General features: G+C 40.1%; 1 protein-coding gene and 4 pseudogenes across 1 annotated transcript in view; 4 read left to right on the forward strand and 1 right to left on the reverse strand.

Moving 5' to 3' along the window:
- Window positions 1-988: 988 nt before the first annotated feature.
- Window positions 989-1,127, forward strand: LOC148351291 (U2 spliceosomal RNA; annotated as a pseudogene).
- Window positions 1,128-1,405: 278 nt separating this feature from the next.
- On the forward strand, window positions 1,406-1,525 carry LOC148351292 (U2 spliceosomal RNA; annotated as a pseudogene).
- Window positions 1,526-1,791: 266 nt separating this feature from the next.
- LOC148351293 (U2 spliceosomal RNA) lies at window positions 1,792-1,919 on the forward strand (annotated as a pseudogene).
- Window positions 1,920-4,907: 2,988 nt separating this feature from the next.
- The window catches only part of trappc12 (trafficking protein particle complex subunit 12), a 52,776-nt gene continuing 36,513 nt past the window's right edge, over window positions 4,908-21,170 (reverse strand). The window contains exons 9-12 of the mRNA XM_088354182.1: window positions 18,258-18,356; window positions 18,083-18,186; window positions 7,854-7,941; window positions 4,908-7,772 (exon numbers count right to left, since the gene is read on the reverse strand). Coding sequence (XP_088210308.1) covers window positions 7,530-7,772; window positions 7,854-7,941; window positions 18,083-18,186; window positions 18,258-18,356 — 534 coding nt within the window. The 3' untranslated portion in view covers window positions 4,908-7,529. The remainder of the gene's footprint in view (window positions 7,773-7,853; window positions 7,942-18,082; window positions 18,187-18,257; window positions 18,357-21,170) is intronic.
- Window positions 20,291-20,436, forward strand: LOC148351295 (5.8S ribosomal RNA; annotated as a pseudogene).

Below are 21,170 nucleotides of genomic sequence, written 5' to 3' on the forward strand. Positions count from 1 at the left end.
CCTCAAAGCGATTCCAAAACTCTTGATAAAAAGCGGCCGTTACAAAACTTACATCAAAGCCCTTGCCAGAAGGCATTTTTATGACAGCATGTATCTCCTCCTTTTTAAACTTCGGAAGCTTTTCAATAAACTTGTCAATAAAATCCAGCCTTGACATTCCCTCCAAAATTGCCACAACATCTTTGAGCAAGAATCGTACGCAGTTATGTCTCCGCCCGCCGGTATAATGCCCGGCCATTGCAGGACTCGGCTGCTTTACTTCTAGCTCTATCAAAATGGTTATAATTGTAAAATTAATAATTAACAACACACTTAAAACCAATGCCAAGGAGAGTATAAACGCATGGAACGAGCAGTGCTAACCTGATGCATCCGCCATCATAGACAGTACATAATCCTAGAACCACAGTTGGCCACGATTGTAACTAAATAAATAGTAAACAATCTTAGAACCACAATCGGCATCATGAATGGAAAATGATACCCATAATTAACGTATGATGCAGACTTGTAAAGTCCGGGTCCCGTTGAAAGTAATCCAAGGAAACAAAATGTATATTTCCAAAGTTAAGGGTGGGAAAAATATATATTCACTATTGTCCGCTGCGACAACAGACAGATCTACCGGTAACTCAGCTTTACCCCACTTCCCATCAGCCCGCGTTTGCTCCGCCCCTTCTTTTTGATTCGCTCGTAGAACACATAACAGAATAAAAATCTCTGAAATAAATGCATTCCAAAATTATACAGTTGCAAATACATATTATACATGGTTACACATATTTACGAAGAAAGACTACACCGAGAGAGTTTTCAAAGCTTTAATAATAATATAACTTTCATCCCAAACCGTTCCTTTGAAAAGTACCAACACGCTAGTAGGATCACGCTCGCAATGCATCAAACGTGTCGGTCAAAAGAAAGCATCCCGTATTGTGAAATTCTTGTGTTTATGATTGGGCACTTCAAACCCAGGCTTTGATGCCAAGTCCTTAGCTTGGCCTTGATGCTAGGTCCTTAGCTTGGCCTCTTTGATTTTTGCATTTCGGAGATGGAATATGAGCTTGCTCTGTCCACTCCACGCATCGGCCCGGTATTGCAGTAACTCCGGGAACGGTGCATTCGCAATGATCGCAGCAAGGCTTTAGGGCTAGGACCTTAGCTTGGCCTTTTGGCTGAGAGTAAGTGTCCCGGCTCCTAGGCTTTGTAGCATATAATGAACTGACCGATAACGGATAATGGATAACGAAGATAGATCAATAACCCTTAAAACCCCCCCCCCTCTTGTGACTCTAGAATTGTGTAAGCAGTACAGCCAGGACCTTAACTTGGCCTTGACTTTGATGCTAGGTCCTTAGCTTGGCCTTGTTGTTTTTGGACAGTGGCTTTGATGCTATGTCAGTCCTTAGCTTGGCCTTTGCCATGATCTTTGATTTTTGCAATCCGGAGATGGAATAAGAGCTTGCTCTGTCCACTCCACGCATCGGCCCGGTATTGCAGTACCTCCGGGAACGGTGCATTCGCAATGATCGCAGCAAGGCTTTAGGGATAGGACCTTAGCTTGGCCTTTTGGCTGAGAGTAAGTGTCCCGGCTCCTAGGCTTTGTAGCGTATTATGAACTGACCGATAACGGATAATGAATAACGAAGATAGAACAATAACCCTTAAAAAACCCCCTCTTGGTAGCAAGGCTTTGATGCTAGGACCTTAGCTTGGCCCAAGGCTTTGATGCTAGGTCCTTAGCTTGGCCTTTTGGCCGAGAGTAATTACCAAGGCTTTGATGCTAGGTCCTTAGCTTGGCCTTTTGGCCTTATGCTTGAGAGCTCATTTTTGCATTCTGGAGATGGAATAAGAGCTTGCTCTGTCCACTCCACGCATCGGCCCGGTATTGCAGTACCTCCGGGAACGGTGCATTCGCAATGATCGCAGCAAGGCTTTAGGGCTAGGACCTTAGCTTAGCCTTTTGGCCGAGAGTAAGAGTCCCGGTTCCTTGGCTTTGTAGCGTATTATGAACTGACCGATTACGGATAATGGATAATGAATAACGAAGATAGATCAATAACCCTTAAAAACCCCCCTCTTGGTAGATTGTCCTCAACTTCCTCCTCATAACTGTCACCATCAAGGGCGTCTTACTCATTATTGGGACGTACCTTTCCTTTACAGACAATGTATGCATAAACTTACAAGTTGCAGACTTTCGTGGCGCACATATTCTACTGGTCTTAATCTTACCTTTAATACTCCAACGCCGCAAGAAAAATTACATAAATCGGCCGCTTCACTGAATAAGCCGCAGGGCTGAACACTTGGGAAAAAAGTAGCGGCTTATAGCCCGGAATTTACGGTACATATATAATTCTATTCATAAAAAAAGATGTATATTACATATATATTATACATATATTTACATAATGAAATATACCATGTAGAGCAGATTTTAGCAAGTATGTCTATTCACAAATGCAAATCAGAAAATAAGACACATTATCCGGTTTTGTAATGTATTGCCAAGGTATCAGATTCAGGATGCTTGTAAGATACAAGAGATAAAATCAATCAACCGTTTTTTTTCCCCACCTGGCCTTTGCAACCTTTGCAATTTTTTCCAACCCCTTAACATTCCTGTAAAATCCCAATCCAAGACATACCCAAAGTAAATTGAATGCTGTTATGAACTGTTAGGAGAATATAGACAATTTTGGTCTCTTTTAAAAAGTAATACTGACATTTTGTCCCAAACAGCAATAATGACTGCAAGAGCTACTAACATTGTTTATTCTCACCTAATTTTTTTTATTGAATGTCTGCAGAAGAGCGTAGCATGGGTATCTTAGAAGGAAACAGGCGAGACATTAGCGTGAAGCCTTACATGGTACCTTGTCAAATTTTATCCTTATCTGAAAATGTAAACATTGTATTTTACAGATTTTTCCAAGGGCATGTTTCGGCCTTTCCAAAAGAGGCAATTTGGAGACAACCAGTTTACAACACAAACACTTTGCAAATGTGTATTTTACTTTTTTTTTTTTTAGATATTGTGAAAGAATTGTAAATGTTTAACTAATATCTTCAGAAAATCAATGATTTTGCATATTTCTGTATAATAATGGTGCATAAAAATAGATCACAAACTGCATTTTGTGCACCTTAATTTTGTGCTCAGATTTGAATACTGGGGTTGTATTCAAGGTGCCATATCTTGGGATTTTTTTTTTTTTACTTTATATTTCTCACACACAGTTTGACAGAGGGTTGGGTCACCCATCATACAGCAAAATATGTTGGGAATTTCATCAGCTAACTAATGTGTCAATCATCATCCGTTTTGGTTAGTTCTGGCTGAAGATATCCGGAGCTACAGGAGGCTAATGCAGGCTGTGGACCGTGGGAAAAAAAGCCTGCGGTTGGCCAATGTGGTCTAAATTAAAAGGTAAGAGACTAACGACCACATTGGGAATAATTTTACAAGTCTGTTTTTTTAAAATTGAATTTTGGAGTGAAATCAACTAATTTTAAGAAGTAACGCCAAACAAAGCTTTTAAGGGGATTGCTTTTTATCTGGCTGTATTATCATGTGCTTGGGAGTAAATATTTAACAGTAAGATTCTCCTGGATGCATCGACGAAATTTTTGTGGGCATTCAACTCGTTTAATGATGGCCAGGGCAGGTAATTGGGTAATTGTTGAGCAACGCTTACTTTATACTTTTCAGGTATCTTGCTTAACACTGATAGGGATGTTTCTGTGACGAGTATATTTTGAAATGGTCATCATGTCTTGAATACCAAAAGTGTAATCTTTCCAATGATATGAAGTATTTCAGTGACTGGTGACTTTGTAAAGAAACGTATTTATCAATGCAGCCTGTGACTCAATGGGTTTGCCCACGCTTGACCTGGATAAAACATTTTTTTATATTTTGTAAATTGATATTAAAAGGAAAAACTTGAATTTTTTAATTGTTCTTTATCTGTGTACAGGGGTGTAAAGAGCGCACACACGCGCATGCAAGATTTCATTGACCACAGTGAGTAAAAATACCTACTCAAGTAGGATATGGGGAGTTAATCTAATACAGAAACACTTACAGGACAATTTTATAAAAAGGACCTATGAATAGGGCTGCATAATTCACCAAAATCGAATCGATATCGCAATAAACAGTGGCTTGCGAAACTATTTGGCCCCCTTGAACTTGCTACATTTCAGACTTCAAACATAAATATACAAAACTAATTTCTTGTGAAACATCAATAATAAGTGGGACACAATCATGAAGTGGAACACACTTGATTGGATATTTTAAACTTTTTTAATAAATATAAATGAAAAAGTGGGTGTGCAAAATTATTCAGCCCCTTTGCTTTCAGTGCAGCATACTCTGTCCAGAAGTTCAATGAGGATGTATGAATGATTCAATGTTGATCTGAATGGCTAATGATAAACAATGGAATCCACCAGTGTGTAATCAAGTCTCTGTATAAATGCACCTGCATCGTGATGGTCTCAGAGGTCTGTTTAAAGTGCAGAGAGCATCATGAAGAACAAGGAACATACCGGGCAGGTCCCAGATACTGTTGTGGAGAATTTTAAAGTTGGATTTGGATACAAAAAGATTTCCCAAGCTTTAAACATCTAAGGGAGCACAGTCCAAGCAATAATATTGAAATGGAAGGTGTATCAGACCACTGCAAATCTACCAAGATCAAGGCGTCCCCCTAAACTTTCAGCTCATACAAGGAGAAAACTGATCAGAGATGCAGCCAAGAGGCCGAAGATCACTCTGGACGAACTGCAGAGGTCTACAGCTGAGGTGGGTGAATCTGTCCATAGGACAACAATCGGTCATATACTGCACAAATCTGGCCTTTATGGAAGAGTTGCCACTCTTCCAAAGAAAGAAAGAAGCCATTTCTTAAAGATATCCATAAAAAGTGTAGTTTAAAGTTTGCTACAAGCCACCTAGGAGACGGAAGAAACATGTGGAAGAAGGTGCTCTGGTCGGATGAGACCAAAGTCGAACGTTTTGGCAACAATGCAATACGTTATGTTTGGCGCAAAAGCAGCACAGCTCATCACCCACAACACACCATCCCCACAGTCAAACATGGTGGTGGCAGCGTCATGGTTTGACCCTGCTTTTCTTCAGCAGGGAAAGGGAAGATGGTTAAAATTGATGGGAAGATGGATGGAGACAAATACCGGACCATTCTGGAAGAAAACCTGATGGAGTCCGCAAAAGACCTGAGACTGGGATGGAGATTTGTCTTCCAACAAGACAATGATCTAAAACCTAAAGCAAAAGATACAATGGAATGGTTCACCAAAAACATATCAAGGTGTTGGAATGGCCAAGTCAAAGTCCAGACCTCAATCCAATTGAGAATCTGTGGAAAGAACTGAAAACTGCTGTTCACAAACTTTTTCCAGCCAACCTCACTAAGCTCGAGCTGTATTGCAAGGAGGAATGGGCAAAAATATCAGTTTCTCGATGTTCAAAAGTGACTTGCAGCTGTAATCGCAGCAAAAGGTGGCGCTACTAAGTATTTACTCAATGGGGCTGAATAATTTTGCACACCCACTCTTTCATTTTTTGTTAAAAAAAGTTTAAAATATCCAATAAAGTGTGTTCCACTTCATGATTGTGTCCCACTTATTGTTGATGCTTCACAATAAATTACAGTTTTATATCTTAATGTTTGAAGTCTGAAATGTGGCAAAAGGTCACAAAGTTCAAGGGGGCCAAATAGTTTTGCGAGCCACTGTAATACAGTGCGCTGGTGTAATCGCAAACCACTGCGATTTTTTTCAAGTATTCAAAGTTCCAGTTTGTTATTTAAGTGTTTGGCCAACATGAAATGTCACATTTCGTGGTTTAACACCGCTGGCCCATCAGAAGCAGGTAATAATGTCGACCACCAATAAAGGCGAGGCAAAGTTTGCAAGATGTGTGTGAACGACCATGATAGGGTGGTGTAAGCTGCCAGTCTGCCAAACAGTCCTTGCACTTGTGACAACCAAAACAAACACCATACCTCGTAGTTTTAGTGGCTCACATTGAAAATTAATTCAGTTTTAAACCGGCCTCGGAGAGAAATCAGAATAGTGCAAAGAAAAGCTGATCACCAGCGGGTGCTGCCTGGATTTTTATCACGTTCAGGAATTGACTGAGGCGGAAAGGAAAGCTAACAACTCTTAAGCCACGACTGCCGAACGTGGCTCTTCACCAACCCATGAAACGGACGACTTGGAGCTACGACTCGGGGAAAATTGCTACATGTGTTAGTCATCACAAAGACCTTGCCAGAGGTCGCTGGGACCCGACTCTAGCGTTTAGTCTGCCAGACACTCTCTCAATCGTTTTCTTAGACTGAAAGAAGTAGCCCTCCAATTTCGTTGTCCTTCTGTTTAATGAAAATAAATACAATTTATACAACTGCGATTCTGTTTTTATTTGTTCATCTATCGTTGATATTTTGTTACAGTTGTATACTCTGCCTCTACATCATCTCAAGTTATGTTTTTATGTCACTATGTTAATGTTCTTTTTTTTTCCCATAATTGTGCAGCCCTACTATGCATGCAGTGCAAGTTTTATTTGACTTTGCCCTTGTCAAGTAATTATTGTAAACCTGCAGGTTTGATATATTGGACTATTCTAGGCTGTGTCTGCTTTTTAACTGACCCATAAACTTTCATCTTCCCCCAAAAATGAACTGTGAGCGTTTGTTACCCCAACTGCTTTTGTATAAGAACAAAATTCAATCATGATTTAGAAGAGCCAATCTGGAGCAGAGGTGAGATCTTTTGACCGAATCTGACCCAAGTTTTGGCCTAAAATGTCAAGCATTACGTTTGGGTCAGGCTTTTCTCTCGCTGATTTTTTTTTTTTTCAAATATGAAAATGTATCCTAAAATTATGTGTGGATACTGAACTAAAACAAAACAGAAATTGCATTTATTATTTAAAAAAAAAGGAAACGTCTCTATGCTTTGGCTCTTGCGCGGTCAATTTAAAGAACTCTTTCCTGTCTGTCTTTTATCCACCTATTCCTCTTTGTCAATTTTCCTCTCTCTCTTGCTTAAAGTGCTGGGCAAGATTCTCAAGGACGTACTGCTGCTGTGGTGTATGACTCAATTTTCAACACATCAAACTGGCGAACAGCATCAAACTATTCTCATGAACTCTTAAACAAAATCCACCTATGATGGAAAATTGTCGGTTGATAGAACCTCTACAGACACAGAAATATCAAATATGTAAATGTTGATATAGTCCTGTTTAACTTAGATTTTGTTACAAAAGACAGGCTTTAATCTATCCTCCTCCTGAGTCTTCACAATAAAACATGACATTTAAGGTTTGCTCAGGTTCGGTCCTGCAAATCAAGTTAATTGGTCAGGCTCGGGCTGAGTCAGGCTTGAATACCCACGGGGCTGGATTTTCTTTAAGCCTGATCTTGCACAAGGTCCATTTGGAGTACACAGTAAAACATGTCAACAAATGAAAAGACTGCCCCCAATTTTCAAACCAGTTTGAGGCACTGAACGTTGAAGCTGTCCCCTTCTCGACAGGACACCGCCTCCAACAGCGCTTGCTTTTTCTGGGTGCTGCGTGATGATTCCAGTTCGTACATAGTGGTGAGGTTGAAGAGAACGCTCTCATGGAGGTAGAGGGTCGGGTCCTTCTGAACCAGACCCTCCAGTTTGCCCAGGGACTCCTTGAGCCGGCCCAGGTAGAGCAGGCAGACTGCCGCGTTGTTGTTGGCCTGGTCCGGAATAGAGATAAACCGAGGAAGCGTCTGAAATAATAGAACGAGGTTTTGTTGAGTGGTGTTGCAGATACTTACGACTGGGTTTTTAGGATCCAACTTTAGGACCTCCATGAAGGCTACATGTGCGTCAGCGTAGTTGTTCTGGCTTAGGTGAACAAAAGCCCTGAATCACAAATGAAAAAACAAAGAGGGCTTAATGACTTTGGGTTCAAATTGAAGCCTAATGGTGTACTTTAAAGAGTAATTATCATAAATTTCAGAGCACAAGCCACTACTTTGTTTCCTACATCTTAAATTATGCGTCTTACAATACAGTGTGGCTTAATTATTTTTCCCCCCCAGATATTAGCAGGGACTTCCGCCCATGCTGGGCCCTTCCCGCGGATCTCCCGAGCTGCAACCTCATACTTCTTCCTGGTTAATTGGCACTGCTCCAGTTGTGTTTGAGAGGGACAGCATCTAATTTTATTGTGATTTAGTGTGTTTCATTGCCTTTTTTTGCAATTGGTACCAGAAAGCTAGTGACAGGGAAAAGGGGAACACTTAACTTTCAACTTTTTAAGGACACCACGCACCCCACCCTCAAAGGTATAGTAAATGATTTGAAATTGTTTTATTATTATCTTTGTTACCATAATGTTAACCTTTATCATCTACACATTTACATAATTATCGTTGTTTTGGTACACGTTCTATTGACTCGTTCAGTTCCATAACATATAAATACGTTTTCAGAAGCATTTTTAATAAGTGCCAAAATGTTAAAATGTTTTTGGGGGTTTTATTTAAAAAACAATTTTAAGGGTTTGTGGCTTTAATCAGATCTTAGTGCACACATTGAGGAAGCTCCCTCTTCCTAGTGTTTCTGCCTTTATCCAGGGATTGAAGTGGGTTAGTGGCTCTATTTGGCAATTAAGTAGTGAAGCAGTGTGTGAGAGAAGCGACTATATGGACAAGTACAGAGCTTTTTATCTTTCCAAAAACAAATGGCGAAGTCCGTTAGTCATTGCCAGGGCAGAGGGGATGATGTTTTCTGTATGTCCGCGGGAACACGATCGTCATGGTAACCAGATCATGTGATCACCCCACTGCAAACACCGGGCACTGAAAAGTTCTTGCAAAGTTAACGCATCGTTCATTCGATGATCGTCACCGGCGACTTTAATCAGGCATGCTTAAGGACTTTACTTTCCAAATTCATTCAATACGTGGACTGTGCAACCAGGGGGAAAAACACTGGACCGTGTGTACAGTAACATCAAACATGCGTACCGAGCTTCCCCCCTGCCCCCGCCGACCACTTTTTAAGCCCCGGCCGAGTCATTCCTAAGACTTAAAAAGTGGTCGGCGGCGCCCTCTGTTGGCTGCGGCTGCATCGGCTCGCTACAACGGGTCAGGTGCAATCGACATTTCGTTCTGTGTACATTGTTACACAGAATGACAATACAAGGAAATTATTATTATTATTATTACCTAGTTGGATCCGACCATCTCTGTCTGTCCCTCACCCCCTCATACACCCCCCTCCGGAGAAAACAAAGCCTGCAACAAGGACAATAGAAACATCTTCTTTGTTCCTTTATCTTTTTTGTAATCTTCTATCCTCACTGTAAACTGGAGTGCCACATCCAATTTGATTGTCACAATATGTTCAACCCATTTTGTAACAATGACAATGAAGGTATATTCTATTCTATACTATTCTATACATGCGTTTGGTGTTCTTGCAACAAAATGTTTTTTTGTCAAGCAAAGTGCCCTGTTTTTGATGGAAATCATTGTTTCAAATTCGGGGTTGCCACAAATGCAAAAAAAAAATGCACCAAAGTTAAATTTCTGCTTAAAATGTAAAGTGGCTTGCGAAACTATTTGGGCCCCCTTGAACTTTGTGACCTTTTGCCACATTTCAGACTTCAAACATAAAGATATAAAACTGTAATTTCTTGTGAATAATCAACAATAAGTGAGACACAAACATGAAGTGTAAATAAAAAAAACGAAAAAGTGGGTGTGCAAATTATTCAGCCCCAATTGAGTTAATACTTTGTAGCGCCACCTTTTGTTGCAATTACAGCTGCAAGTCACTTGGGGTATGGCTCTAACTGTTTTGCACATCGAGAAACTGATATTTTTGCCCATTCCTCCTTACAAAGGAGCTCGAAATCAGTGAGGTTGGATGAAAAGCGTTTGTGAACAGCAGTTTTCAGTTCTTTCCACAGATTCTCAATTGGATTGAGGTCTGGACTTTGACTTGGCCATTCCAACACCTTGATATGTTTTTGGTGAACCATTCCATTGTATCTTTTGCTTTATGTTTTAGATCATTGTCTTGTTGGAAGACAAATCTCCGTCCCAGTCTCAGGTCTTTTGCGGACTCTATCAGGTTTTCTTCCAGAGCTGTCCTGTATTTGGCTCCATCCATCTTCCCATCAATTTTAACCATCTTCCCTTTCCCTGGTGAAAAAAAGCAGGCCCAAACCATGATGCTGCCACCACCACGTTTGACTGTAGGGATGGTGTGTTGAGAGTGATGAGTTGTGTTGCTTTTACGCCAAACATAACGTCTTGCATTGTTGCCAAAAGGTTCGATGCTAGTCTCATCTGACCAGAGCACCTTCTTCCACATTTTCGGTGTGTCTCCCAGGTGGCTTGTGGCAAACTTTAAACTACACTTTTTATAGATATCTTCAAGAAATGGCTTCCCTCTTGCCACTCTACCACAAAGGCCACATTTGTCCAACCCCAGCTGTAGACCTCTGCACTTCATCCAGTGATCATGGGCCTCTTGGCTGCATCACTTGGTAGATTTGCAGTGGTCTGATACTCCTTCCATTTCAATATTATTTCTTGGACTGTGCTCCCTTGGATGTTTAAAGCTTGGTACATCTTTTTGTATCCAAATCCAGCTTTAAACCTCTCCACAACAGTATCTCGGACCTGCCAGGTATGTTCCTCGTTCTTCATGATGCTCTCTGCACTTTAAACAGACCTCTGAGACCATCATAGTGCTGGTGCATTTATACAGAGACTTGATTACACACAGGTGGATTCCATTTATCATCGTTAGTCATTTAGATCAACATTGAATAATTCAGAGATCCTCACTGAACTTCTGGACAGAGTTTGCTGCACTGAAAGTAAAGGGGCTGAATAATTTTGCACACCCACTTTTTAGTTTTTTATATGTTAAAAAAGTTCAAAATATCCAATAAAGTGTGTTCCACTTCACGATTGTGTCCCACTTATTGTTGATGCTTCACAAGAAAGTATAGTTTTATATCTTGATGTTTGAATTCTGAAATGTGGCAAAAGGTCACAAAGTTCAAGGGGGCCAAATAGTTTTGCAAGCCACTGTATCCTTTTCACAAAAACAACGTTTTTCTCAGAAGCTTTCTTGGAAACGAGTATTTTCAAGAAACTGCAAGCAATGTTCAACTGTTGTTTACTCAACAATAATAAAAGCTAGAAACATATTTATTTCTAATGAAAAATGAGGATTATAGCTTTCTTTTGAAATGGCCTATGCCCATATAGCTACAAAACTAAATAACCGGCTCTTCCCATTTGAGAGGAACGTCTGTCATTAAATGAAGTAATATTTTGAGAATGTACAGTATATCCTTTAGTAAGTATTATAAAACACTTTTCAGATACCGAAATTTAACCAAAAGCGCTTTATAAAATTCAATGTACGATTGTATGCAGACATTATGGTTATAAGTAAATAAAGACATATACAGTGAAGAAAATAAGTATATGAACACTCTGCTATTTTGCTATTTCTACCACTTAGAAATCATGGAGGGGTCTGAAATTTTCATTGTAGGTGCATGTCCACTGTGAGAGATAAACTAAAAGGAAAAATCCAGAAATCACAACTCATGATTTTTTTAATGATTTATTAGTGTGATATGGCTACAAAAAGGTATTTGAACAAGTGAGAAATGAATGTTAATAATTGGTACTTTAGCCTCTGTTTGCTTTTACAGAGGTCAAACGTTTCCTGTTGTCTATCACCAGGTTTGCACACACTTGGCCCACTCCTCCACACAGATCTTCTTTAGATCAGTCAGGTTTCTGGGCTGTCGTTGAGAAACACGGAGTTTGAGCTCACTCCAAAGATTTTCGATTGGGTTTAGGTCTAAAGACTGACTGCGCACATGCTTGAACCTTGATATTCTTCGTACGGAGCCTCTCCTTGGTTTTCCTGGCTGTGTGCTTCAGGTCGTTGTCATGTTGGAAGACCTAGCCACGACCCACCTTCAATGCTCTGACTGGGGGAAGAAAGTTGTTCCCGCAAATCTCACAATACACAGCCCCCATTCATCTTCTCTAATGCAGTCCATTATTCCTGTCCCATGTGCAGAAAAAGAACCCCAAAGCACCCCCATGCTTCACAGTAGGGACGGTGTTCTTCGGATTGTACTCTTCATTCCTCTTCCTCCAAACACGTTTAGTAGAATTATGACAAAAAAGTTCTATTTGGTCTCATCTGACCACAAAACCTTCTCCCATGACTCCCCTGTACCATCCAAATTGTCATATGCTAACTTAAGACGGGCCTTGACATGTGCTGGTTTAAGCAGGGGAACCTTTTGTGCCATGCATCATTTCAAACCATGACGTCTTAGTGTATTACCTACAGTATCATTGGAAACGGTTGTCCCAGCTATTTTTTCCAAATCATTGACCAACTCCTGTCATGTAGTTCTTGGTTGATTTCCTCACCTTTCTCAGAATCATTGAGAGCCCATGAGGTGATTTCTTGCATGGGGCTACTCTCCGATTGAGATTGACCGTCATGTTTAGCTTCTTCCATTTTCTGATGACTAACAGTGGACCTTTTTTTCACCAAGCTACTTGGCAATTGTTCTGTAGCACTTTCCAGCCTTGTGGAGGTGTACAAATTTGTCTCTGGTGTCTTTGGACAACTCTTTTGTATTCCTCATGTTACAAGTTTAAGTCTTACTGATTTTATGGGGTGGACAGGTGTCTTTATGCAGCTAATGACCTCAAACAGGTGCATCTGATTCAGGATGATACATGGGAGTGCAGGTGGACTTCTAATGGGCGAACTAACACATCTTTCAGGGTCAGAATTCTAAATGATACAAAGATGTTCAAAATGTATTTGCAGCTGTATCACACAAATACATTGTTAAAAAATCATGCATTGTGATTTCTGGATGTTTCTTTTTAGTTTATGTCTCTCACAGTGGACATGTAACTACGATGAAAATTTCAGACCTCTACAAGATTTCTAAGTGGGAGAAATAGCAAAAATAGCAGGGTGTTCCAATACTTATTTTTCTCACTGTATTTAAAAAAAAGCCCTCATATATTATACAGTTCATTCATTTGCCTTACTTAAGTTATTGTATAGAGATTTGGAGAAATACATATAATATAATATAGAATCATATAGTGGGCAGCACGGCAGTGCAGTGGTTAGCGCGTGTGTGGCACAGTTCTGAGGTCATGGGATCAAAACTTCCAGTGTAAAGTTTGCATGTTCTCCCCGTGCTTGTGTGGGTTGACTCCGGGTACTCCGGTTTCCTCCCAAATTCCAAAAACATGCATGTCAGGATAATTGGCCGGTCCGAATTGTCCCTAGGTGTGAATGAGCGAACGAGTTGTCTGTCTCTGTGTGACCTGCGACTGGCTGGCAACCAGTTCAGGGTGTCCCCTGCCTACTGCCCAAAGACAGCTGGGATGGGCTCCAGCACCCTCGTGACCTTACTGAGGATAAGCGGTGCAGATAATGGATGGATGGATAGAATCGCATATTCAATTGAAGAAAAAAGCTATTCAGATTCTGCATAATGGTTGGTGTGAAGAGCATACAAACTCCTCTTTTTGGCACTACATAAAAAAGTGTTTGACATATTTGCAGGTGTATAACATACATTTGAATGTATTTTTTGTTTATAATAAAGTAGTTGGACAAACACTTTTTTTTTCTTATTTTATATTACAGAATATTCTTTTTTTCTGCTCTGTTTTTCTATTTGTCGATGTCAATATTTAATCAAAGAGGAAATTGAAAGGTTTTTATTAAAAATCCAATTACCGTATTTTCCGCACTATAAGGCGCACCTAAAAGCCTTTATTTTTTTCAAAAACTGACCATGCGCCTTATAATACAGTGCGCCTTATATATGGATCAATATTAAGTCGCAAGGTCTCGCAACAAAGGCAAGCAGCCGCCGACTAGATTTTTCCCCGTAGGCGATGTGGTCCGCGGTGTATGCTGGGATACATATGCCGGCGTTTCATTTCCCAGCCAATGTGTCAATCATCATTTGAATCGATCACTATTGGCTAAAGTTATTCGGAGGTAAAGGGGGTGGATCCTTTTTATAATTTACAGGCTCGCATAGGCTAAAGGGGCAAAACAAAGCCTGCAATTGGCCGAAAAAGATGAATGTGAATAGCAAATTTGGTTGTCTACGCCATAGAAGAAACATGTTTTACCATTCTGTACTTGTAAATATTTTACTCTCCTGGATTTACTACACTCACGGATATAAGAGGACAATGGTTGGACATTATTATTGAACGCAACGACTTCGGTGAGCTACTCCGGCTATATATTTTCCCAGTATCTTGTTTCAGAGTGATATTGATGTTTCTGTGATGGGTCTTTTTTTAAATTAAACTCAATAAGTGTTTATTGTCATATGCACAGTAAAGTTGCGAGCGAAAAAGAAGATAGAAACTAAGGAATGGTTGGCATTTCTTGAATCCCAAGACTTTAACCTTCCGAATGATATTCGGAACGATGCATTTGAGTGACATCGTACGGACACCGCATCCGCACGTGTCTACGACACGTATTTGCTTCTTTGCAAGCTTTCGGAATGTTAAGGGGGTAATAAGTTTGACTGAACTATCTGACTGTTTTGTCGACGTTCCCATTGTAGCGCCTTATAATCCGGTGCGCCTTATGTATAGAAGATATAGGACCAAAAACTATTTTTTGGGGGTGCGCCTAATAACCCGGTGCGCCCTATAGTGCGGAAAATGCTGTAATTGAAAAAATAATCAACTGATTCGTCGATACAGACGCTCCCCTTCTTACGACCATTCGACTTACGTGAAACGGTAAAATGTAAATGGTCTGCATTTATATAGCGCTAGGTGTAACGGCATTTCGTTCTGTGAGCATGGTTACAAAGAATGACAATAAAAGTAAATTCTTCTTCTTCTTCTTCTTCAAGTCAATGACCTCCTAAGAGCGGTAGACCACAGAGGATCTCTTGAAGCGCATTTTCCAAAAGTAAGAAACTCAACTTCATTTATCTTTATAGAGCATATTATGTTATGGAATGTTTATTTTTTTAGTACAAAACGATACAGGTTACTTATACAAGCCTTAATCATACTTACATAAACCTTAAATATACAAAATATAGCACTGAATTTAATTATGAACAAATTTAACTTACGATCGTTCATAAATTGGGCAGTGTCTGTAATTGAAATAATCCTTAGTTGCAGCCCTAGAAAATAGTACGTTTTTTTGTATAATGTCTTTATATATCTCATTGGTATATTCCAATTACTTTCCGAGATGATGCATTTGAAAGACAATCTGTCTTGTTTTTGACTTCCTGAGTTCAGACGTCATGTGAAGAAAACCAGCACTGTCATAATGGTTTTTACATGTTAGTTGAAGAAGTTATGAGAGTTTTAAGCAATGTTTTGGTAGTTTTTGTGGAGAACGCAGAGGCCTTGTGTCGCAGGTGAGTGCAGTAATGACACAACAAATGGCGAGCAGCCAAAGTGAGCTAACTGGGAAAAATTACACAGAGAGTTAACAGGGGCTAAACCACCTAAAAAACGATAACTGGGACTGATCGTCAGAAAAACGTGAGTCTGGCCGACCAAAAAATGCAGTAAAAAGCCAGGAGAACACAGGAGTCAACAACAAAAAAGGACCATGGCAGCAAACACAAACCCTGCAGTAACAATTATCAAATGATCACAGCAGGATAGCCGGATTGTATGAGACGAACGAGAGGCTGATGACCGAAAACATGCGGTAAGCAGCCAACAACAAAGAACTACCACGGCAACAAACACGAACCCAGCCGGTATAAACAATTAGCACGGCAGGCTAGCCAGCTAGCTGACTGCTATTAGGGCTATCTGGAAAGCCTTCGGGAGCCCGCACGCCCTGGGGGGAGCTATCTGGACAATATCACATTATTTGCATGACACACGGCGAAAAACAAAAACGGATAAGTCACAATCGCATACTTAAAAGGAAGCGAAGGCAAAAAAGGAACGCACACTGTAAACATGTAAAGTAGTGGCACAGCAGCTGAAGGATTTTATATCCGAGAACTATCTTTTTGAATCAATGCAATCAGGATTCAGGGCTAACCACTCTACTGAGTCAGCTCTGATTAAGGTGATCTCCTACTGGCAATGGACTCTGGCGCTTCATCACTTTTGATGCTGCTGGACCTCAGTGCTGCTTTTGACACAGTGGACCATAATATCTTACTAGAACGGTTGGAAGAATGGATTGGTCTCTCAGGAACCGTCCTCTCATGGTTCACATCCTACCTCTCAGATAGGACGCACTGTGTTAAATATGGCAAAATGACATCTGAGTCCTTTAGCGTTACCTGTGGTGTTCCGCAGGCTTCAGTACTTGGGCCCCCTTCTTTTTAGCATTTACATGCTTCCATTAGGTGATATTATTCGCAAGTAAAAAATCAGTTTCCATTGCTACGCAGATGACACTTAACTATATCTTCCGTTGGAGGAATCTGCCACACTAAATTGTGGAAATTTGGAGGCTTGCCTCACTGAGATAAAAGAATGGATGTCACTCAATTTCTTGCGTCTTAACTCTGAAAAGACCAAAATGTTAGTTATTGGTCCATCTAAATGCCGTGACTTATTCTCAAAAACTGCTGTGAACATTGACAAATGTCACATCACACAGAGTGACTAAGTTAAAAATTTAGGTATCATATTTGACCCCTATCTGTCCTTTCAAACACACGTGAAGAAAATTACTGGAACAGCTTTCTTCCATCTTCGCAACATTGCTAAAATTCGTCCTACGCTGTCTCAGTCGGATGCGGAGATTTTAATTCACGCGTTTGTTACCTCCCGTCTCGTTTACTGTAATGCACTACTCTCCGGTCTCCTGAAGTCCAGAATCAAGAGTCTTCAGCTGGTACAAAATGCTGCAGCGAGGCTTTTAACTAGGACAAGAAAGTCCGATCACATTACGCCGATTTTAGCTAACCTACATTGGCTCCCTGTTAGCCCAAGATGTGATTTTAAGGTTTGGTATTGTACAAAATCATACATGGACTTGCTCCCTCATATCTTTCAGATTTGATTTCCCCCTATGTTCCGGTCGGAAGCCTTCGTTCTGAAAGCGCTGGTCTACTGGTGATCCCAAGACCCAAGAAGTGTTCCGCAGGTTTGAGAGCGTTCTCCATCCGGGCACCGGTGCTGTGGAATGCTCTTCCCCCTGAGATCCGTTCTGCAACCTCAGTGGAAATGTTTAAATCTAAGCTTAAAACACACTTCTACTCTATAGCATATGAATAACCTATATTTTTTGACAATATCTCTGTACTATTTGTAATTGCAACATCCATTGCAGCCTGGTCATCCTGAAAGGGGGATTACCACATGTGAGGTCTCTTCTCAAGGTTTCTTCATTTTCCTCATGTTCAGGTTTTTGAGTTTTTCCTTGGGGATGGTGTAATAATAGTCTGAAATAATAGTCTGTGCAATAACCTGTGCATACCTTTGAGACTCTTTGTGATTAAGGGCTATACAAATAAAAATGACTTGACTTGAACTTACCCCACGCAACTTTTGATGATCAAAGAAAGCAACAAAACAGTCATTGGTCCCCCCGCGACACGGTCGGCAAAGTTCCAATTACTCCAAGCAAAAATGAGCACTATGCATTCCCGATTATTATAATCTCCATCTGTTTTTCAACAGGTCGCACCAATTGTTTGATTCCTTGTTGTCTTCTGGTGATTTCACAGCTCTAGGAGATATGAGGTCAAACTCTTAACGTTGAGATTTCTAGAGATCCATGGCGAGTATAATATTATTGATTATTATTAATATTATATCTGCATGATTGTTGGAAGACCACACATTGTGTGCCTAATTAAAAAACCGAGATATTTTGTCGTTACTTTAAAAAGAAAAGTCAAAAGCAATAATTTTGTGTTCAATCATTGATTATATAAAATGATATTTTTAGCACTATGTTTGGGCACGCTTCCGCGAATCCCCCCCCAAAATCCACACACCTGTTCATCAGCAAACACGTGGTGAGGTTGGCCTCGCAGTCTTTCGTCTGACACATTTTTTCCACGTTGCAAAAATACACCTCGGCTGTTTTAACATCTCCGATCTGAACAACAACAACAAAAAATCATATTACGCCATTTTTTGCCACGGTGTAATAAGTTTTTCCACACCAACCTGCAAGAAAATGCGTCCTATGCCGCTGAGCAGCTGCAGCCTCTGCTGGGGTTCGTACTGGATGATGGACTGGTAGATCTCGACGGCCAAGACGTAGTCCTGGAACCGAAGACGGATAACATTTAATACATTTCCTGCAGCTTACGGAAAGTTAAATTAAGACTTTTTAATGCCTTTTGAAATCAAATTTTAGACCAAGTAAAAAAACAAAAACAAACACAAAACAGTCGGAAAAAAAAAAAAAAAAAAAAAAAAAAAAAAAACACCACATGAATTAGAAGCAATTTCAGACATTTTTTCTTTTTAAATGAAATTTTGGTCCAGTTGAAAACTTTCCGACTCGCCAAAGTTTTGGACTTTGAAAAAAATAAATAAAAAGTTTTAAAGTATCTAATGAATCCTCAGTCGAAACAGGCAATTAACTACTAATTCCAAAGACCTCTTTTGCTACATCCATGAAGCATTTTTATCATGATGCATGAAATATGACTTTTTGGTCCAGAGTAAAACTTTTTGACAATCATAACTCTAAGCAATTTTGAGTGTAGCAACACAAAAACCTATGCTTGGTGAATTTTTTTTTTGTATTGCCTGGATGCAGACAATTGATAAATATAACTGAATGCCATTTTTTAACATTTTTAAGACTTTCGAAAATTAGATTTTAGACATTTTAACGCCAAGTGGATTCTTTTTTTTGGAATAATGAATTCAATGCCTTTTAAGACTTTTCAAGGATCCGCGAGAACCCTGTGATAAGTGAGAGTCGGGAAGAGAAAGTCAAGGGAAAGGGCACTGGAATTAGAGACAAATGAGGGAAAGGTAAAGGATGCAGCAGGGAGGCGGAGACGGGTGGAGGGCAAGCCGAGTGAAAGGTAGAGGGGGGCATCAATCTAACATACGGAATAATTGCAGACTGAGGTGACCAGACTATCACCTCTGCATTGCTCACACAGTGAGGCAACTGCAGAGTAGAAATAGGGAGTGTGGACATAAAGGTGTGAGTGTATATGGATATGTGTTTAGACTAGAGGTCGACTGATTATCTGCACCAATTTTGGGAATTTGACGGGCATCTGTATTTTTTTTTCATTCATGAAACGATTATTAAGGAATACATAATAGGGAAGAAAAAAAAGAAAATACAAATAGAATCAAAAAGTAAAAGGGGTGCATGTTTTACGTTCATACGATTAATTGGAGATACACATTTTAAATATAGTTGGATAGATACTTTATTCATCCCCGTAGGGAAATTCACACCTCCAGCAGTCTCCCTTGTTGTTTATTAACAGGTTAACATGATGCCCTCGGGGTGCTTGTTGTAGTTTAGCAGAGTGGATGACGTCACACGCTAGTCCAAAGTTCGTTCTTAAGATTTTGGATAATAACCCATGGGGTCTTTTTAAACCCCACCTATGCAAACATGCTAAAATCAGTATTATTTAACCTAATTTGTTACATTTTTTCCCTCAATTTTCTAACATGTTTTTTTCTGAGACGATTGTGATGCAGCACACACATCAATTGGTGCTGCATACCAGTGCAAGCTAGTTTCTTAGCTCAAGCATATCAATTTAAGAAATCAATCACAAGCCTAACTATTTAATAATATCCACCAAGGGGCGGTTCTGAGCTTTTGAGGGTGCTGAGCACCCAGAGTAGGTTTGGGCAAACTACAGACCGCGGACCACACGCACCCCTTCAGGCTTTTTCATCCGACCCGCCAAACAAAAGCGGTCAAAATAAAATAACAATACAGTGGGACGTTCGCGGCTTCAGAGCTTCGCAGTCTGTAATGGTAAAAAATAAAAAAATAAATAAAAATAAAAATAAAAAAAAAAATTTTTTTAAGTTTTTTTGGGCGGAGGACACTCCCGGGCCGCGCGATGGAGCGAGTTTGGCGGAGGCGGCGTCATAAGGCGCGACGCGAGAAAAGGCGGGGGCCCGCTCGTCCGGTGCGCGCAAGTAAAAATGCTGTTGTGAATTTGTCTCCGATCGTCCCGGGCGGACGTAAAATCGCCCAGATGTACGACTCTTAGCGGTGGATCACTCGGCTCGTGCGTCGATGAAGAACGCAGCTAGCTGCGAGAACTAATGTGATTTGCAGCTGCGATTGGCTGGCAACCAGTTCAGGGTGTCCCCTGCCCACTGCCCGGAGATGGCTGGGATGGGCTCCAGCCCTCCCGCGACCCTAATAAGGATAAGCGGTGCAGATAATGAGATGAGATTTATTTATTTTTTTCTTTTTGAAGGGTCGTCGCTACTTCGCAGATTTTCACTTTTGCGGGTGTTTTTTTTCCCCATTAACCGGGTCTAAATAATAATTTTTAAAAAAAAGTGTTTTTTTTTGAAGGTGCGCCACTACTTCGCGGATTTTCACTTATCGTGGGTGGTTTTGGTCCCCATTAACCGCGATAACCTAGGTCTTACTGTATATACAATCGTAAATACAGAACTACAAATAGAAATGGGGGCTAGATTTGTCCCCATTGTCCCCTTTGCATATCTGCAAAAAAAATACTACTACAGAAAAACTACAAAAATATCCCCAAAATTACTACAAAACTAAATGTCAAATTTAGTGCTTAAAAACAGGGACCTGATACATTACTTTGTCTGCTTTCTGATAAATGAGAAAAAAACAAGACAAATAAAACAATAGAAACAATACAAAGATACTACAACGGTAATAATATGAGACGAAAATACTAATACAGAAATATAACAACAGAAATACTACAAATATACAACTACAGTAATATTAAAAAAATACTAAAATACTACAAAGATAATAGCATGGAAGCCCTTTAAAAATAGTTATACATTAATGGTACAAAAAAGCACTTCAGTAATACTATAATACAAAAATACAGCTCCATAAATATTACAACAGAAATACAAAAACGGGAC

Source organism: Urocampus carinirostris, chromosome 15 (assembly GCF_059441175.1).
Source record: "Urocampus carinirostris isolate Australia breed hairy pipefish chromosome 15, RoL_Ucar_1.0, whole genome shotgun sequence".
NCBI lineage: Eukaryota > Metazoa > Chordata > Actinopteri > Syngnathiformes > Syngnathidae > Urocampus > Urocampus carinirostris.